At 44.9% G+C, this 18,439-nt stretch overlaps 1 protein-coding gene across 2 annotated transcripts in view; it reads right to left on the bottom strand.

Moving 5' to 3' along the window:
* Positions 1 to 2,257: 2,257 nt before the first annotated feature.
* Positions 2,258 to 18,439, bottom strand: part of BANP (BTG3 associated nuclear protein) — a 104,961-nt gene continuing 88,779 nt past the window's right edge. For both annotated transcript variants that reach the window (XM_017741403.1, XM_008639148.2), the window contains exons 11-12: positions 6,407 to 6,550; positions 2,258 to 3,011 (exon numbers count right to left, since the gene is read on the bottom strand). In XM_017741403.1, the coding sequence (XP_017596892.1) occupies positions 2,940 to 3,011; positions 6,407 to 6,550 (216 nt within the window). In that variant the 3' untranslated portion in view covers positions 2,258 to 2,939. The remainder of the gene's footprint in view (positions 3,012 to 6,406; positions 6,551 to 18,439) is intronic.

The raw sequence follows: 18,439 nt of genomic DNA, 5'->3' as shown, positions 1-18,439 counted from the left end.
TCTTTTCAGGTGGGATTCAAGATTCAGTGATCTGAAGGGTCTTAATAATGGTCCACTAAGAGAATTTGAATCCAAAATCAGGATAAATGGTCCATGTTCTAGTGAACTGAATATTAAAAATAACCAACAGGGCCAAGCAGGGTAACCAGAGGCTCTCTCCCCCCCAAAATCTGCACATCAAAATATTGCCCTCACCAAAATCATCCCAGGAAAACTGGAATCTGCAGGGCATGAGATGAATTCCAATAAAATAAGCAGCTGATCCAAGTTTAACCGTGCAAGAAACGTCCTCTGAACACGCCTGGTCTCAATCTCTCTTGAACAGAAGCAGCGTGAGGAGGAAAAGAACAGTGAAAAATGAGGATGTTGGAAGGTTTGCTGAGGGAAAAAGAACATTATTAGTAAAAAAGGCAGAGGCTGGGAGCTACAGGAGATGTAATTTGAGTGCTCCTAGTTGATTTACTGAAAATCATCTTCAAGGATGGAACCACATCTGTGGGGAACCAACACCAACCTTCTCAACCCTCAGGGCCCCCAGGAGCTCCTGCTTCCTTATCTTGTAATACTTGCAGGATTTCTTCCTGTTTTGTGGATTTCTTCCTGTTTTGTGGATGTGGTTTTGGCACAACCTCGAGGTGAAGGTGCCTTCCCACTGCACAGAACCTCACAGACCTTCCCAGGAGGGAATTCATCCCTGAATTATTCATTTTTGGGAATGATTTGTTGGTGGCACAGCCTGCGATGCCTGGAAAACACATCCAACATTCCTGGAGACATTTCCTGCCTGGACAAGGAGATTGAACCCAGAGAGAGGGAGCAGGGACAGGGAATACTCACCAGAATCCCTGGCTCAGTGCTGGAGTCTCCTGAGCTCAACCTCCTCCTGAACCTTGGCTGGAAAATGCAAAGAGAACAAAATCCTGAGCTCACCACAAACCAGAGGAATGGAGGGGAATTCCCAACTCAGCCTGACAGGACCCAGGGAATGGATTCCCACTGAGGGCAGGGAGAGATGGGATATTGGGAAGGAATTGTTCCCTGGGAGGGTGGGGAGGCCCTGGGATGGATTTCCCAGAGCAGCTGTGGCTGCCCCTGGATCCCTGGCAGTGTCCAAGGCCAGGCTGGAATAACCTGGGATAATGGAAGGCGTCCTTTCCCATGGCAGGGGTGGATCTGGATGATCCTTAAGGTCCCTCCCAACCCAAATCATTCCATAATGCCATGATTATTAAAATGTCCAGGCCTTGCTTTATTTTTAGGCCTCTCTTTGGGTGCCAAGCTCTTCAAAGATCCCTCAGTTTGAGAAAAACCACTCCAAAAGGAGCTGAAAACAGCCAAATTCTTGGCCTGCTGCAAACCCCGAGCTCCATAAGCTGTGGTTGTTTGCATTGTGCTTCTGTGTCAAGAAATATCCCAAAGAGAAGGAGGAATTTATGGAAAGTGTAACACTTACCAGGGACAACATTCCCAGAAGCTGGGGGTGCTTAACCCTTCCTTTGGTAATAAAAAAAATAAAAATTCAAGCTCTCCTGGATTCAGCCATGTGGGATTTGTGGCTATATCTCATTTATCAATTCCTTAAATGCATTCTGAGCCATATCTTGGGAATGATCAGATGGGAAATCAGCTGAAAATCAAATACAAAGCAGCACCTCCCTCTCTTATTTTCCAAACTCTGTTTTCCAAACCCTGTTTCTCAAACCCTATTTTCCAAGCTCTAGTTTCCAAACCCTATTTTCCCAAACATGCATCATTAAAATAACCAGGTTACAGCAAACAGGTTTCCTTTCCACTCATGATTAGCAAATCAGACAATGGTGCTTTGTCAAAATCCCGATTAAATTTCCCAGAACTTCCAGAGGAGAGGGGATTTCACCTGGCTCTTGGATGTTGGGTTCAGATGGATGAATGCCACTCTGAGGAACTGCTGGACAAAGGAGGCAGGAGGAACTGAAAGGGAGAGAGCTCAGAACTGTTCACATTAAACAAAATTATTTCATAAATTCATCGAATTTGGCAGACTCAAAAACTCAACTATCCCATTTTTCTTGCACTGGGAATGCAGATAACAAAATGGTCTGGGATTGGGAATTTAAATAATAAAATGGTCTGGGATTGGGAATTTAAATAATAAAATGGTCTGAGACAGGCTCTTCCTTAGAGGCTTCATGTGGATCCATTCGCAGCTCCTCCAGGACAACATTCCTGCCCAGCCAACCTGGACTCATTCCCCAGGCAGAGCAATTTAGAGCTGCACTATTCATAAATACACATTTATTTTTCATTAGAAATGCATAATTACAGCATTTTTAAAGCATTTTTCCCCTAGAAAAGTAGTTAAGCAACAGTACAAACAGAATTGTTAGTCTTCTGCAAATACAGTTTTCATGACACTGAACAGAAAACACCAGCAAAAGGCCAAGACTTGCTGTCAAGGAATTTTTCCTTTTTTTGAAATATTTTCCTTTTTTTTTTTTTTGTTATAAACACCATAGCAAATAAAAAAAAAGGTTGTTCCAACAGTGAAAAATATCTGAGCTCTGGAGCTTTCTCTCTGTGGTAAAGCAGGTGCTGCAGGGCAGCAACACCTGCACCACCTGTGGACATTCCAACGGCGCTTTCACAGGAGGAACCAACGGGATGGGCAGGGACTGAGTCTCACAGTTTGGATGCAGGAGAGTTCTTCCTCTCCCTCTGAAAGGTTTGGTTTGTCCTCTCTGAGGGGCTTGAAGTGCAGCCCATGGGGTTTTTCTGAAGGCCAGGACTTCGATTGGTGTCGTGATGCAGCTCCGGATGAAGCTGGAATTATTCCAGGAGGCCAAGCAGGGCACAGCTGGAGGTTCTGAGGTGTGGCCATGAGCCTGGGAGGAATTTCCAGTCCCTGGCACTCCATTTCTGGCTGGAGTTCACAGCCAGCTCCCCAACATTCCTCAGTCCTCTTACTGGATTTGGATTGCTCCGTGTTCTATCTGCATTTCTGGCTGGATTGCTGATTGAAGGGAATCAGTGCCCTGCAAAGGGGAACAGGACAGCAGGAAATCAATCCAACAGTGCTTTCTATTGGTGTTACCAAGCAAATGTTAACTTATTATACAAATATAAAGTGCTTGTGTATACCAGAGGAAAAAATTCCAGAGCAAAATCCACATGGATGTGGGCTCTGTGACAGAGGCACCAAAAATAACATCAAGAGTCCCCATGAAGCCTAACGAGGAGGCTGAAAGAATGCAATTATGATAAAGATCTACAAAATCATGAGTGGCACCAAGGCAATTATTCCCTCTCTCTCCTCAAGAAAAGAACCAGCTCCAAATAAAGGAAATAAACCCAGGGTCTGGCACCAAACGTGCTAAAGCTGTGGAAGGCTCATCCCAACGGAGTGACTTTGGGAATAGGGAGCTGGGCAGGGATCTGCAAGGAAAGGCCACCAAGGATGATCCTGGAAAAGACAGGAGGGAGTTCTGGAGTGCCAGAGCTGTTGGGGGTAAGGGAAGTGAAATCACCTGCTGGCCTTGTCCTTGGAATTTCCCAGTTGGAGCAGGATAGTGCCTAAAAATGCTGATTTTCCCCACTGCAGCCTTTCCCTATTTTGGCTGAAGTGAGAACAGCACAACTACAGTCAGCTTTTCCTCAGGGAAAATTCCTCCTGCCTCTCCTCACTTTCCAAGGAAAACCAGGAAGAATTAAAAGTGAGCACGACTGATTGAAACCTTCAAAGGAAATCTCTTCACAAACCAACTCGCTGCCTACCAGGAACGATGCTGGGGAGGGATAATCCCACGGCAAACTCCCAAATCCCTGAGAGGCAGGAAAAACACCCCGAGAGCTGTGAGAGGAGCAGCATCCAGAACAGCTGCACTGGCTTGGAGAGAGCCCCTCACACCCAGGAAAGCGTCCCCTGCCAGCAGCCGGGATCACAGCACGGCGAAAACTCCCAGCAAAGGGCAAGGAATTCAGGACTTTTCCCCTCTAAACTCCCCCTGATTCCAGAGATCTGCCCTTGCTGCATTTTCCCTCATAAACCCCTGGAATGGATGCTCTGTGCAACACCCTGGACACAGAATTCTCTCTCTGACAGGATTTCTGTGATAAAAAAAGCCTCATTTGAGGCCCTGCTTTGTGCTCCCAGCCTTGAACCTGCCAGAAGATCCACGAGGGTGGAAAATCCACCAGATTTCCCAGCTTTTAGGTTTTACTACACAGTGTCAACTTACTCATTATTCAAATTAAAATCCCAGGGGTTCAAAACCATCAAGTGTTGCTCCTAAATTCATTTATTTCCCTCTGCCTTGTTGCCAGTAATTGCATTCGGCCACAGGAAATTTTTTTTGTTTAATTTGAAGGGTATTTTGTGTTTGCTTAGAAGTTCAATGAATTCATGCCAAGGTGCTGAAAAAAATCTATGAGATTGCTAAATTTGATAGCACAAAAGTTTTTAAATAATCCTCCAAGTTTTCTTTCCCATTTAGAGGAGAAGTATATTGAGTAAACAGAATTTTGATATTATCAAATATCAGCACAAGAGCAACACCAAATATTGATCCAACACTCAGACCTGAAAGGATTACAAGAATTTGTATTTGGAATGATGGTGGGGTTTTTTCCAAATCTAACAAAATTTACCACCAGCATTGCATTGGAGCACAGAATTTTAATCCAAATATTCTGTATTTCTAGACTTTGCAAACTGCTGTCAAAACATGAAAAGAAGCCAAGCAAAAATCATTCACGAATGCACTGAAAATACAGAATTGAAGTGGATTTTGCTCTGCTCCAGTGGAACTCAGAGAAGGGATTCATTTCAGGAAAAAAAGGGCAGAAAACTGGTACGTTGTTGTGAGACATGAAATAAATCCACATTTGTGCTGTTTCAAACGGGGAATTGGCACAGAATCCAAGCCAGGTGGAAAACAAATTCCACTTGAATGAGCTTTGATTGACAAAGAGCTACAAAATCCTCAGGAACATCTCAGCACCTCGACAAAGAACCAGGTGGAAGTGTCAGGGCAGCTTCACTCGGAGGGTTTTCCCTTCCCTCAGATAAGACTTTTCCCTTCAGATAAGAGATCCTTCTCCACAGGACAATTGCGTAGTTTTATCCACAAAAAAAGCTCCTGAGCTATGGATAAACTCAGAGCAATGCAAACACCAAGTTGGTTTCTCCAACTCCTTTCCAGATCCTCGGCTTTCACTCGGTGCAAAGTGAGGCCATATTTATGGCCAACTTGTTTTGGGGCTTGTCTGTTTTTCCTTTCATCCCCTTTTGCTGTCACATTCCTTCCCTGCTTTCCCTGGGCTCCCTGTAAACCTCTGTGGTTAACCACAGCATTAAAATCTAACACGGTGCAAAGTGTCCCTGAAGAGGGAGGAACTCCGGGGGTGGCTGCTGCTCTTGGGAATTTTGCTCCATAACTCCTTCCTGAGGAGGAGCTGGATGAGGAGGGAGCACAGGCACGAGGAGAAACCCCTTGGGAGGGAAAAGTGGGAATTCCACAGGCCTGGAGTGGGGACAGCAGCATGAGGAACACCTCTCAGCACCTGCTTCGCTTATTTGGGGTCATGATCTTTGTGGGTGCTTCCCAACTCTGGGTATCCCATTATTCTTGGATTTATTAAATCCACAGGAGCAGCAGTGATGGAGAATCCATAAAAAGCAAGGCACAATCCCTGCAGAACACCCTCAGTGTCCAGAGCACTCTTACAAGCAATTAAAAACAAAATATTGACAGGGGCGGTGCTGAGGCAAAAAAAATTCCACAAGCACTTGGCTTCCCCAGGGAGTGGGATTTTCAAAACCACGTGGGACCAAATTCAGAAAAACTTGTTCCAACTGTTTTAAATCAATTTTGTGGTGCTGTCACTGAAGCTTCAAGCTGATGACAGACTTTTCCTGTCTCCGATTCGCAACTGTTCGAAGTGATTAAAAAAGACCAAAAATTCCCCAATAATTCCTCCTCCATAACGGAGAGGATCAAGTGTTCACTTCCAACTGCTGCAGGAATTTCTGTTCATCAAAACAACTGGAAAGCTGCTGTCAGAACAGGAATAACTCTTCTGAGGGAAACCTCAGTATGAAAATGCTTTTTGGCTGATTGCAGACACGTTTTTGGTGCTGTCCTTCGCAATGGCTCTCAGCCTTCAAGGACACACTGGTGACCAAAATAACTTCTCCAGAGGCACTGGGCAAGGACAGAAGAGCAGGAACAGTCAAGGACCATTTCTACCTTAAAAAAAAAATTTGATGTTTCTTATTATAAATGATGGTTTTTATGGTTTGGAAAGAGGATCACGAGCTCCCTGTATTTGTGGGTAGATACAAAACACATCTGACAGATGTTTCAAGCAAGTTAAGCACTTTCAGTGGGGGAAATGGAGACAGCTGGAGAAGGAAGGGCTCACTCCGTACTTGGTTGGTGGCAGAGTGGTCTGTCACGGGCGTCAGCTGCACGTACTGCACCTGGATGTCGCTGCCCTGGAGCGGGGAGCCGTCCACGCCGCCGGACGCGGGCTCGGCCGAGGCCACGGCGATGAGCTGAGCCCCCTGCAGCACCTGTGGGGAGGGCAGGAGAGAGAGGCTGAGAACCAGGGAGTGCCAGCAAGGGGCAGCTGCAAGGAGCACAGAGGGGCAGCTGGTCCCAGCTCCCTGCCCAGCAGGGCCAGCCCAGAGCACGGGATTGTGCCCAGGTCTGGGATGTCTCCTGAGGGAGACTCCACACCCTCTCTGGACAAGCTGTTCCCACACAGGAAGAGTGCTTCCTCATGTCCAGGTGGAACTTGCCATGCTCAGGTCCTGACCATTCCCTCTTCTCCCATTGCTGGGCCCTCGGAGCAGTGCCTGGTCCATGCTCTGCCCCTCCCTGCAGATGGACACGGATGAGATCTCCTCTCATCTGTCTCTTCCTGAGGCTTCCCAGCTCCCTCATCCCACCCTCTTAAGAGAGATGCACTCCCAGATCAGAAACACCCCATGAACCACCCAAGCTAGAACCAGGAATACCCCCTGAACCATGCAACCAAACAGAACCAGGAATACCCCCTGAACCATGCAACCAAACAGAACCAGGAATACCCCCTGAACCATGCAACCAAACAGAACCAGGAATACCCCCTGAACCATCCAACCAAACAGAACCAGGAATACCCCCTGAACCATCCAAACAAGTCCAGCTCCAACACCAAAACCCACTAAAGGAACCATGAGAGAAGCTGTCCTTCAGTCCCAGCTGCTCCCAGCCACAGGGGTTTCCCCCAGGACATGGAGCACATATGGATTCCCATACTGGGTTTGTGGGATTGATAATTATGTTAATTATGATAAATTAATTGGGACAGAGTGACAGATCCTACTGTGAGTGTGATAACATCAGCAGCCCAGCAGAAATCACTGAGCAAGATTTTCCTGCGTGAACACCCAAATCCAAGACATTCCTTCCCACAGCCAAGGCATTCATTGCAGCAACATTTGTATTCCTATCAACAGGAAGGTGTGGATTTAGGAATTCCTAATTAATGCTTATGTTTATCCCATCTGCATTTGGCTGGAGAAGACACCAAGTCCCTCAGAGGCTTCAAACCCCACAACAGTTGATCCATCTCAAAGCACTTAAAAATGGCTTTGGGATAAACTCATTTTAATTCCCTTCTTGAAACAAAAATCAGAATAAAATCAATGTATGTAATTAATAACAAGTCCCCCTTGCATTTCTCAAACCCAGCCCCACACTCAGGTTCAGTTTTTATGAGCCACAAATGAGGGATTTTTAAACATCGAACATAATGAACAAAAGGAATCTTTCAAACCAAGGGAAGAGAACAAAGAGCAAAAATAACATTGTTAACAAAGGTTCTGCTGAACAAAGAATGATTTCTCAGCTGATCTGCGGGTGGGTGGCCATGGATGAGGGGGTGGACCCAAATTTCCCCAGAGAGTGTGGGAGGAAGAGGAGGTGACCTCCAGAAATGACCTCCAGGGTGTTGTCGGGATTTTATTGGGATCTTGGGTGTTCTGAGACAGCATCAGCACCAAGCTGCTCAAGGATGTCCCAGTCTGGTTTTACAGGAATAAGCAGAATTCTCTCATCCCACGGTATTAGTTTTGGAAGCACCCGATGTTGTCAGGAGCACAGCCTGTCCCACTGATCACCTGCAGGTTGGAAAGGACTTTTTTCTCATTTATTTCTCAACTGTCAAATTCAGCAGGGCTGGGAGTGACTGAACAACCCCACGGGCACAGAATCCTGGAATGCTTTGGGCTGGAACACCTGGGAGAGTGAAGGTGTCCTTGTCCATGACATGGGGTGGGATGGGATGACCCTAAAATCCCTTCCAACCCAACCATTCCGGGATTCTGAGATTCTCCCCCTGTGTCATCCCACTGACCTGAATCTCTGCCTTTCTCCTGGGGGTTTTCTCTCTCCTCTCCCCCTTTTCCCCCCCTCTATCATTCTCTCTTCAAATCTTGATGATTTGGGACATGAAAACAATTGATCTCCCAAATGTCTAGATTTTGACCCTTCTTCAGTGACCTATTTCCCACACCAAACATAATAAAATTATTATTTATGATGAAAAGCAGCTACTCTCTCTGCTCCCTTTCCTTCCACGTCCATTTTATCCCATAACAAATAATTCCCACTTAACATTCAACTGCCTGGGCATGAAAGGGAATTTTTTTAAAAAAAGAATAAAATATAGGAAGTTTTCTTTTCATTTCTTTCAAAATTATTCAACCATGGTTTGATTCCCATCACATCCTCTGCTGATTTACTTACCCCTGAGATTTATTCTTTGGGAATCACTTAAGACTTTAAACTCCAAAAACAGGTAAAGGTTTGGGGATAGTGAAGTTTGTTTAAAACACCCATTCCTCAGGCTGGGCCTTGGCAGCTTGAACCTTCTAAACCCCATCTTTGAACCTTCTAAAACACATTTTGAACCTTTAAAACACATTTTGAACATTCTATACTCCATTTTCAAACCTTCTAAAACATTTTGAACCTTCTAAACCCCGTTTTTGAACCTTCTAAACACATTTTGAAGCTACTAAACCCCATTTTTGGACCTTCTAAAACACATTTTGAACCTTTTAAACACATTTTGAACCTTCTATACTCCATTTTTGAACCTTCTAAACCCCATCTTTGAACCTTCTAAACCCCATCTTTGAACCTTCTAAACCCCATTTTTGAACCTTCTAAAACATTTTGAACCTTCTAAACCCCATTTTTGGACCTTCTAAAACACATTTTGCCTTCTAAACCCCATCTTTGAACCTTCTAAACCCCATCTTTGAACCTTCTAAACCCCATTTTTGAACCTTCTAAACCCCATCTTTGAACCTTCTAAACCCCATTTTTGAACCTTCTAAAACATTTTGAACCTTCTAAACACATTTTGAACCTTCTAAACCCCATCTTTGAACCTTCTAAACCCCATCTTTGAACCTTCTAAGCCCCATTTTTGAACCTTCTAAACCCCATCTTTGAACCTTCTAAACCCCATTCTTGCTACTGTTTTGAGCTCTTTTATTAATCTGGGCAAGCACATGTGTTTGCCTACCTATAAAAAGCTCAAAACCAAGAACATTGGGATCTTGGTGCCTTTTTTCCATGGTTTTTTTTTCCCTTTTTTTTGAATGCAGGAATGTTTCTTTGAAACAAAGTGAGGTTTGGAATCACAGAACGAGTGGATGTTTCTGGAAGCTGAAAATCCTGGGACACTGATGGCCAAACACATTCCAATGACAAACACAGCTCCTTCAAATGATAAGAAGCTCTGCTGATAAGAGTCCTCTTCGAAAAGATAACTCCCTGTCCCTGATTCTTTTCAGTCTGAAACTTTTGGAGCCTTAAACTAAAACCATCTCCTGCCTTTCGTGCCAACAAAACATTCATTTAGTGGCTCACATCCTGAAAGATTCCAATATAAAGGAAATGCAGTGTTGTGGGATAAGGGCTTTGCAGAAATCCCACTGCAAGAGCTTGCAGGTGCTTTATTCCCATTAATGTCCCAATTAATTGCTCTGCAAATAAAAGTGTGTTGGGTTAAGGTAGCTGAAAACAAAATAAAAATCATCCACTGCTCTTAAAGTGAGGGTTTCACCAGGAATTTAATGAGCTGCTTCCTAAAGCTTCACTTGGAGACCTTCCCTTCCCCAACGACAACTTGTACCTAAACTTGTTATTTCTTTCTGACGTGAAATGTGAAAAGAAATTCAGCATAAATCAAAGGCTCCTAAAAGCAGCTCAGAGCAGGGGAACTGTCCCTGCTGTGCATTTCTGGGAGTGCTGAGTGGAACCGTGCAAAAAGTGACCTTAAATCTGTCAAAGCTTCATTAGGGAACCCCCTGCAGGGCCATAGAACAGGGAGCACCTCCTGGAAATTCCCCAAAATTACAGGCAGGGCAAGGGAAACTGATTTCAGCTCCACGGAGTGGGGAGAAACCAAAAAGGAGAATTCCAGAGTGTGTTTTTAGCAGGGGCATTATTTAATTGGATAAGAAGAATAAACCATCCCAGCTGCTTTCTCGGTGATCCAAGATTCCCTTCCCGTCCTGGAGAAACACAGGAACACAACCTGCAGCCACTGAGTCACCTAAACATCCCCAAATGTCCCTTTTCCTTCTGCCCTGGTCGGGTGGAGTGAGAGGAGTGATGGCAAAGTGTGGCTTTGCTTTGATTTCCAGCAGGGATGGGTTCAGGCCCTGAACAATGATGTCAAATGCATCAAATCCAAACATTTCCATTGAAAATCCACTTGAAACCAGCACACGTGCAAAGGTTAATTACAGTTAATTGGCAGTTGGAGTGCAGATGGAATTTCAGGAGAAATGACTGGTTATGGAAACAGGAGTTACCTCATCTCAGCTCCCTGTATCACATTCAAGGGGATATCGGGAAGAAAGGAAATGGGGATGGTTCCTCTGACTCATCTCCTGCTCCAAGATCCTCCCAGGGAATTGTCCTCCGAGGGAAACTTCTCAGGACAGCTCTGGAGTTACCTGATGGCACTTCCCAAAACCAACCTGCGCTTCAGAGGGATGGAGCACCCTTCCTGCAGGGAAAGGCTGGGACAATTGGGATTGTTCAACTTGGAGAAGCTTCAGGGTGACCAAACCGTGGCCTTGCAGTGCCTGAAGGAGCTCCAAGAAAGATGGGGAGAGACTTTGGACAAGGCATGGAGTGACAGGACAAAGGGAACAGCTTCCCACTGCCAGGGGGCAGGAGGAGATGGGATATTGGGAAGAAATTCCTCCCTGTGAGGGTGGTGAGGTGCTGGAATGGAATTCCCAGAGAATTTCTGGCTGCCCCATCCCTGGAATTGTCCCCTGCTCCTGCTTGCAACAACCTGGGATAGTGGAAGATGTCCCATGGCAGGGGTGGCACTGGATGAACTTTAAGGTCCCTTAGGAGTCCCCAAATCTACACAATTGCAAAAGTTTGTGAAAAATGGTTCAGTGCCAGCAGCAAGCACGGCAAAATCCATGGAACTGCTTCCCAAAGGAAGAGTTTTCAGGAGTGGGCAATTCCAGATCTCTACAGTAATTCACTATTTTGAGCAATACCAAAAAAGCCTTTGGCTGAAATGGTTGGGGTTGGTTTTTTTCCAGCAGAATGTTATTGCTGGGTTTTAGTCAATGTACAGCTAAGTAAGGAATGGCTGGATAATCCAGAGAAAAACACTCCAGTGTCAGGGAAATCTTCCTAAACTGGAGCTGCTGGCTGCAAGAGCTCAAGGAACGAGTCACAGACGGGCGACCCAGGCTCCTGCAAGTGACCGGCACTGGGAGAGGTCACTCCAGGGAATACTGAGGGTGACCCACACAGCACCTGCCTGGGTGGGAAAGTTGCTGGAGTGCCATAACCCAGCCAAGAGGGAGAGGATCCCTCATTCCTGAAGGAATGGCTCCCTCTCCATCTCCATCCGAATGTGGCAAATCCCTGCTCGTCTGAAAACTACAAACATGGTTTGAAGTGGCACCCTGGCCTCGAATTCCTGGTGGGATTAGTTCTCTCAGGAGAAATGCTGGAGTATTTTCAGCACTTCCTATGAAATTCTGCTGAAGACTTCAGGCAATTGCAGCGGGAAGAGCATCCAATCTTTTCCTAAAGAAATCCAAAGGAGGATTTGGCCTCTCAGTGCTGCTGAGAAGCTCCATCCCCTCCAATGAGGCTGGCAGTAAATATGCCACTTCAAAAGAGTCCGAGCTGATCACCGAGGATCTCCCCAAATCCCACCCAGCTGGAAATGTCTGCTCCAATCCCTCACTTTGCCCTCGGAAGGGCCATTTCGCTTCAACTCCTGAAAGAAAAGAGATTTAGGGGGAGCTGCAAATGTTTACATCATAACTGGCAGTGGGTTGTTTTTTTTTTTAGTAGAAGCAAAATAACATCTGAAAGTTTGGCTCTTGTTGCCAGAGTAACAAAACACTGCTCCTACTGTCCCCGGCAGGATCCCATTAACCGGGAGAAATATGGATGGGGAAAACAAGCACAGAGCGACAGAGAAGTTCTAGGATTGCACAGCTCAGGAAAAGGCCTAAGCAAATGAATCTTCTCCCTCCTCCACTTTAATTGTGGGATGATGTCACTGGCTCGAGTTCCATCTATCAGGATCAGAAGTTTGTGGTGGTTTCAAAGGAAAAGCAGGAGGAGGATGGCAGGAAAAAGCAGAGTGAGGAGCCTGAGCTATAAATCAGCAGCTGGAGAAAGTTCTAAGCCAGTCCTTGTCAATTAAAGAGCACTTAAAGAGCAAACAGCGCTCTGGAGAATTACCTGAATTACATTAACGGGTTTCTAACAGAAACATGCACCAAAAAAACCTGCTCTGGACATAATTCAGGGAAAAAAGTTCCCAAGGACAAGGCAAAGTGGTAACTTGACCCACGTTAAAGAGCAGACTCGGTCCCCTCAGGGTCTGTTCTCTTTAACAGCCCCACTCCTTTGGGAAGATGCTCCCTGATTTCCAGGACAGGGAAGGAATCCAGAACCTGGAGCTGTCTGTTGTCTTTAGTTTTCCTTTTCCACCCAAATCTCCTGACAGGAATGGCAGAGCTCTACTGAACACGAGGAGTTCTCCACATTACAGGGGGTATTTCCATGTGGAAGGGGAATATGAATCCCAGGATTTAGGCTAAAAATAAACATATGGAAAGGCTGGGGTTTAGAATGAAAACCATATGAGAGAACACCTGCACTTCTCCAAATACTCCTACAAAAGGCTACAGGATACTGGTAGGAAAAGAATTAAAACACCCAACTCCAGCTCTAATCCTGGCTTTTATCTCCTAGGAAAGTTCATGTCCAAGGAATCCAAAGGAACAGAAGTTTTATCTATTTTATTTCAATTACTGGCACTGGGCAAGGTGAGTGTGGCTCTGGTGGTGACCAGAATCAGGAGCAGATGGGCTGGATATTAAAAGTGATCCATCATCTCCCACCCAGAAAATCATCTCTGATGTCCAAACCCTGTCCTGAAGAAAAGCAATTAGGAAAGCTGATGGATTTCCTCCATGGAGGTGGACGTTCTTCCCCACAGCCACTGTGATTTTTAAAATATTGCTTTTTGATAGATTTAATAACCTCAGAGCTGCACAAATCAGCACCCTCTGATTCCCAGCAGGGCTCCCAGATAAGACATGAATGATCTCAGTTTTCTCCACCTGAGGCTACATCATTTCTGCTGGAATTCCACATGTGCTTCCCTTTAGCCAAGGCACTAAGTGGACAAATGTTTCCCATCCCCTCCCTGGAGAACAGCTTGGGAATTGGTGCTTCTTTCACACCAAGCCTTTGCAATGATGCAAATGTTCTTTTTCTAATTTCCAGCCATAAGATGGAAATGAATCCTAAGAGAGTGTCAGTTTGTTTGACTAAGTCATGTACTACAAGCTCATGATGCTTTCCCAATTTTGCAAATGAATTCCTGATTCCTTGAATTGATTTCCCCCTTTATGGACTTGTCTCAAGTTGAAGCCAGTAGCCTGACATGTAAGAATTGTACGAATCCTTAAAAAATGGGATTTGCCAATTACATTCCACGTTGAGGCCGCAAATAAAATCCTTTTTCTGGGAGAGATTTTTAAAATTTCATTTTTTTTCAGCTTGCATGGGAAAGCATCCCCAGAGGAATTAACATTTTAGCAGAGAACCAAAGCTCCATTTCAAACGGGAACAAAGAGGAATAAGAAGGGATTTGTTTATCCACTCCACTTCCTGCATCGCTTCGAAAACTGCATCGAGTCATTCTAAAGCCATTAGGTAACACATCCACCCTGTTCTGCTACAAATCATTAAAATCTCTTTGCTTTGGGGGTGGAAAACAATTGGCACAGGCGTGGAGTGCCTGTTCTCCCCTGTGGATTAAACTCCAACCATATGTGAGTTGTCAGGGCAGTTTTACCCTTCCTGGGGCTCTCCGAGGTTCTGTGCTCTCCTCACCCCTTTGTTTACCCTTTGTGTTCCCTTTCCACTCCAGCCAGATCCAGGGGATGGAATTACAGGAACCAGCCCATCTCTGAATCCCTGGCTTTGCTGTAGAGCTCCAAGTTTCACCTTTGTGGAGCTCCCAGCCATCCCTGGCCTGTGCTTGAACCTCACTCTCCCATCCAGCAATAAAGTTCTATTTTGCTACCAGCTGAGCCTCCAGGCCAGCCAAAGGTCTTTAATTCCCCTCTCCAGATTACATTTGCATACATGTTAAACTTTCCCAGTATCATTTGCATGTTTGAAAAGGCATTTTTGAACCCCTCTCAATGTGATTTTATTTTTTTTTCCTGCAGTGTGAGTTTGAAGCAGACATCAAGGAGAGCTCTGGACCCAAAGCTGTTGTTTGCTCCGAGTCCACATCTGCTTTTCCCCAAGCCATTGCCAGTTCTGGAGCTCACTTTAACACCCAGCTGGGATAATGTAAAACGAGGATAGAACCTAAAATAAAGGCTGGGAACACATATTTGTGTTCAGGAATAGTTGTGTGCAGCAAGTTCAGCTTCACCCATGTCCTACCCACCAAAATGTTGTCTCAATGAAAGGAAAAGGGGGGAAAATCCCACTCCAAACCGGGCCCTGTGCGTGTGTGCGGCCACACGAGTGGGAAGTGGAACTAAAGCTCACCAGAGCTGTAGAAAATCCACTTTGAGAAGGTAAAAGTGCCCTATTTGTACAATCAACCCCTCAGCTTTGAAAGCAAAAATGCGGTTTTCTCCCAGCGTCAGAACGGAATGACCCCAGCAGCGAACACGGAATGTTCCCTGGGCTGCTGGGAATCTTCTCCCTCCACAACTCCAAACTTTCTCCTGTCTAATCTGTGGGAAGTCTGGTAAGAAAATCCGTAATTCTTAGGACACTCCAGCTGTCAGAGTACAGAGGGAAGTGCTGGACAAAGGGAGCTGAATCTATGGAATAATTCTATATAAACCATCATTTTTTTTGGCAGCTTTGGTGGCCCAAACATCCATCGGGAGCTGGGCAGCAATAAAAATGATAACCTGATAAGGTTATCCCAAAAGCTGTGCAGAGGCAAGGAGCACAGCAAGCTGTCTGACAGGGATTTGTGGGATGGGGAAGGAGTTTCAAGAGTGTCAGGGAAAGTTTTTCCTCCTCCCAGCCCATTAAGGGATGAATTATTTTGACTTAGATGAGCAGATTTTTCTTCACACATCGTCCAGTCTGAGCCTGACTCTGTCTGGCTGTTTATGGAGATGAAGAAAGGCTGCAAATGGGTTCAGCATTTAAGGAAAAATCAAAACCCACCCACACTTGGCCTTGCTCAAGTCTGGTGCTGATACAAATGAGAGCATTTCCAGCCCTCGCATGGATCCAGACGCTGCCTGGGGAGTGCAAAATGCCAAGATCCCATTAATATAAAGATTCCATAGAGCCTGTGCTCATAAAAAGCAGTTTTTCATAGCTAACACAGAATATGCTGGAGTTTTTTTCCTTAAAAATCCTTTAAAAAGTATAAAAGTTCAGCAAAAGCAGCTTGTGGAGAGACACCCGGAATGACCCTGGTGCCACCGAGCCCCTTCATGCCGAATTCCCCCCGGAATTCCCAGTTCATAAGGAAACTCTGGGAATATTTCCCCTTCGTTTGCAATTTCTCGCTGAGCATGAGGTGCTCTTTGCAGCCTGTTCTCCTCCTGGTACCAGCATTTTCCTCTGGAACAATCTGGGGTTGGATCCTGCTGGGATGGAACAGTCCAAGTGCAACGATTCCGAATTTTATCCCTCAAAAATCATTTCTCAACCCCCGCTAAATCCAAGTTTCACACTTTTTGAGGAGAAAGGAGAAATGGGATTTAAGGAGAAGGAGGCAGTAAGTGCTATTTAAGCTTTTGTCATAACAAGGAGATAAAAGCACAGGAAAGAAAGGGATAAAAGACTCTCCAAGGAGATTTTCAGCTGACCAAGAATTCCCTCTGATCCTTTTATTTACCTACTTAGAGCTTTTTCCTGAATATATCACTTAGGAATTGGATCACACAAAGCACAAAGAAAGCCACTGTACAGTAAATAAGCCACAGAGGAGATAAGTCATGAAACAGCACTGAAAAAGATCAATTTCGATTTTTTTTCCTCCTTTTTATGCGCAGTCAGATTAAAAGATCTTTAGGAATTATCCATCCTAAAATTGGAGATAAATAATAAAGCACTGGACATCCCAGAGTATGGTTGGGCAGTGCTACAAGAAGAGCAAGGAAAGTTAATAATTAGATTTTAAATGAGATTTTTAAAGTTTAAATGGTGGCACCCAGGACAGAGCAGGCAAAGAACGAACAGGGGAACTTTTAAAAGGCTTGGGAGTCTCCAATTGGGAGAAATTTCATGTTCCAAATCCACGGAAATGAAAATTTCTGCCCATGTTCACCCTGAATGTGACTGCTCAGGGGTTAATTCCAGTGCTGGAGCGTCCAGAGAGATGGAGCAGGAGCTGGAGCCGACTCTGGAATCCTGTCCCACCCTCCTGGAGCTCTCGCAGATGCCCCAAATCCACATTCCCACTGCTTGGAGAGGAGCAAAGCCCAGCACTGCCCAGGGCTGCTCCTCCTGCACCTGCAATCCCCACACGTGTGGTGTCAGGGCTCACTGAGCCAACACTTCCCTTCCCTGCCCTGCTGGGCACTGACCCCAGCCCAGGGAACGGAGCTGTGCGTTTGCCCCTCCGGAACAATCCCATTCCCAGTTTCCCGGGAATTCCTGCTCAGCAGCAGCAAACCCCAGCCTTGTTCCAGCCCGTGACCTCCTGGGGGCCACCCCTGACACTTTGCTGAATGTTGCATTAACACATCCAAAATGTCAGGGGGGAATTCCAGGGGAAAAGCAGCTTTTTCGGGGTGAGCCCAGTGCCACTTACAATGGGAATGCTTTCTGGCAACGTCTGACATTTCCTCACCCCGTGCAGCATTTTCCACTTCTGCCACTGGAAAAACAGGCTGCCATTCCCCAGATTGGGGGGGACATTCCCAGAGTCCCCCCGGCCATTCCCAGCTTTATTTACAAAGAGCCCCTTTGAGAGCTCGAGGCTCTGTCGGGATGAATGCATGGCATAAACCATTCCAGAGCCCATTCCATAAAAAAGCTGCTGCTGCTGACATTCCCGAAGGGATATCTCCAGTGTTGGGGCACAGGGAAATGGTTATTGTATAATACATAGAATATATTATTATATCATACAAGGATAGTATTATTCTATTGGTTTATATTAGATATAATTTCATGTTATGATTTATTTTATATGTTAGATATATGTAATAACATCATATACAGCACATTAATATTTATTATAGATAATCTATAAAATCGTACTAGAATTTATTGTATCGTATACCTGACAGTATAATATTTATTTTATATAGAAATAATAGCTAACAGTATTAGATGTAGTAGGATATGAATTATTTCCTATTATATAAGAAATTATAATATATAATTTAATATACCATATATATTATACAATGAAATGTTATTTTATGAATTTTAAGGGAATTACTAAATGAGCAAAAGACCAGGAGAGAGACACAGATGGGTCCCTTTGCTCCTTCTGTACCTGACCCTGTATTGGGAAGGACTAAATTAGGAGTAAATGCCACCAGAGGTTTGCACCCTGTTATATTCCTCAATAATTAGCAAAACTATAAATTAACGAGCTTATTAACATTAATTCTGATAAAAATTCCTTCTTCAGACCAAGAAGTGCAAGGATTAAATGACAAAAATCCAGTCTGATGTCAGAAAAACGCAGCAGGAGTTTCTGGATGTTCTTTACCAAGGGAAGTTTGGAATTATTTGGATGCTGCAAAAAAAAAAAAAAAAAGAAGAAGCCCGAAGGTCTCAGCACTGAAGAGGAGAAAGGTGCATGTGGAAATACTTAACATGGATAAATCCCTAATAATTCTAATAATGGCACAGGGATAAATCTGGAAATGTTTACACACAACATGTGG

This window comes from Corvus brachyrhynchos, unplaced genomic scaffold (assembly GCF_000691975.1).
Source record: "Corvus brachyrhynchos isolate BGI_N302 unplaced genomic scaffold, ASM69197v1 scaffold365, whole genome shotgun sequence".
In the NCBI taxonomy this organism is placed as follows: domain Eukaryota; kingdom Metazoa; phylum Chordata; class Aves; order Passeriformes; family Corvidae; genus Corvus; species Corvus brachyrhynchos.
The sequence above is the reverse complement of the archived record's forward strand: the minus strand, read 5'-3'. Positions and strand labels throughout refer to the sequence as shown.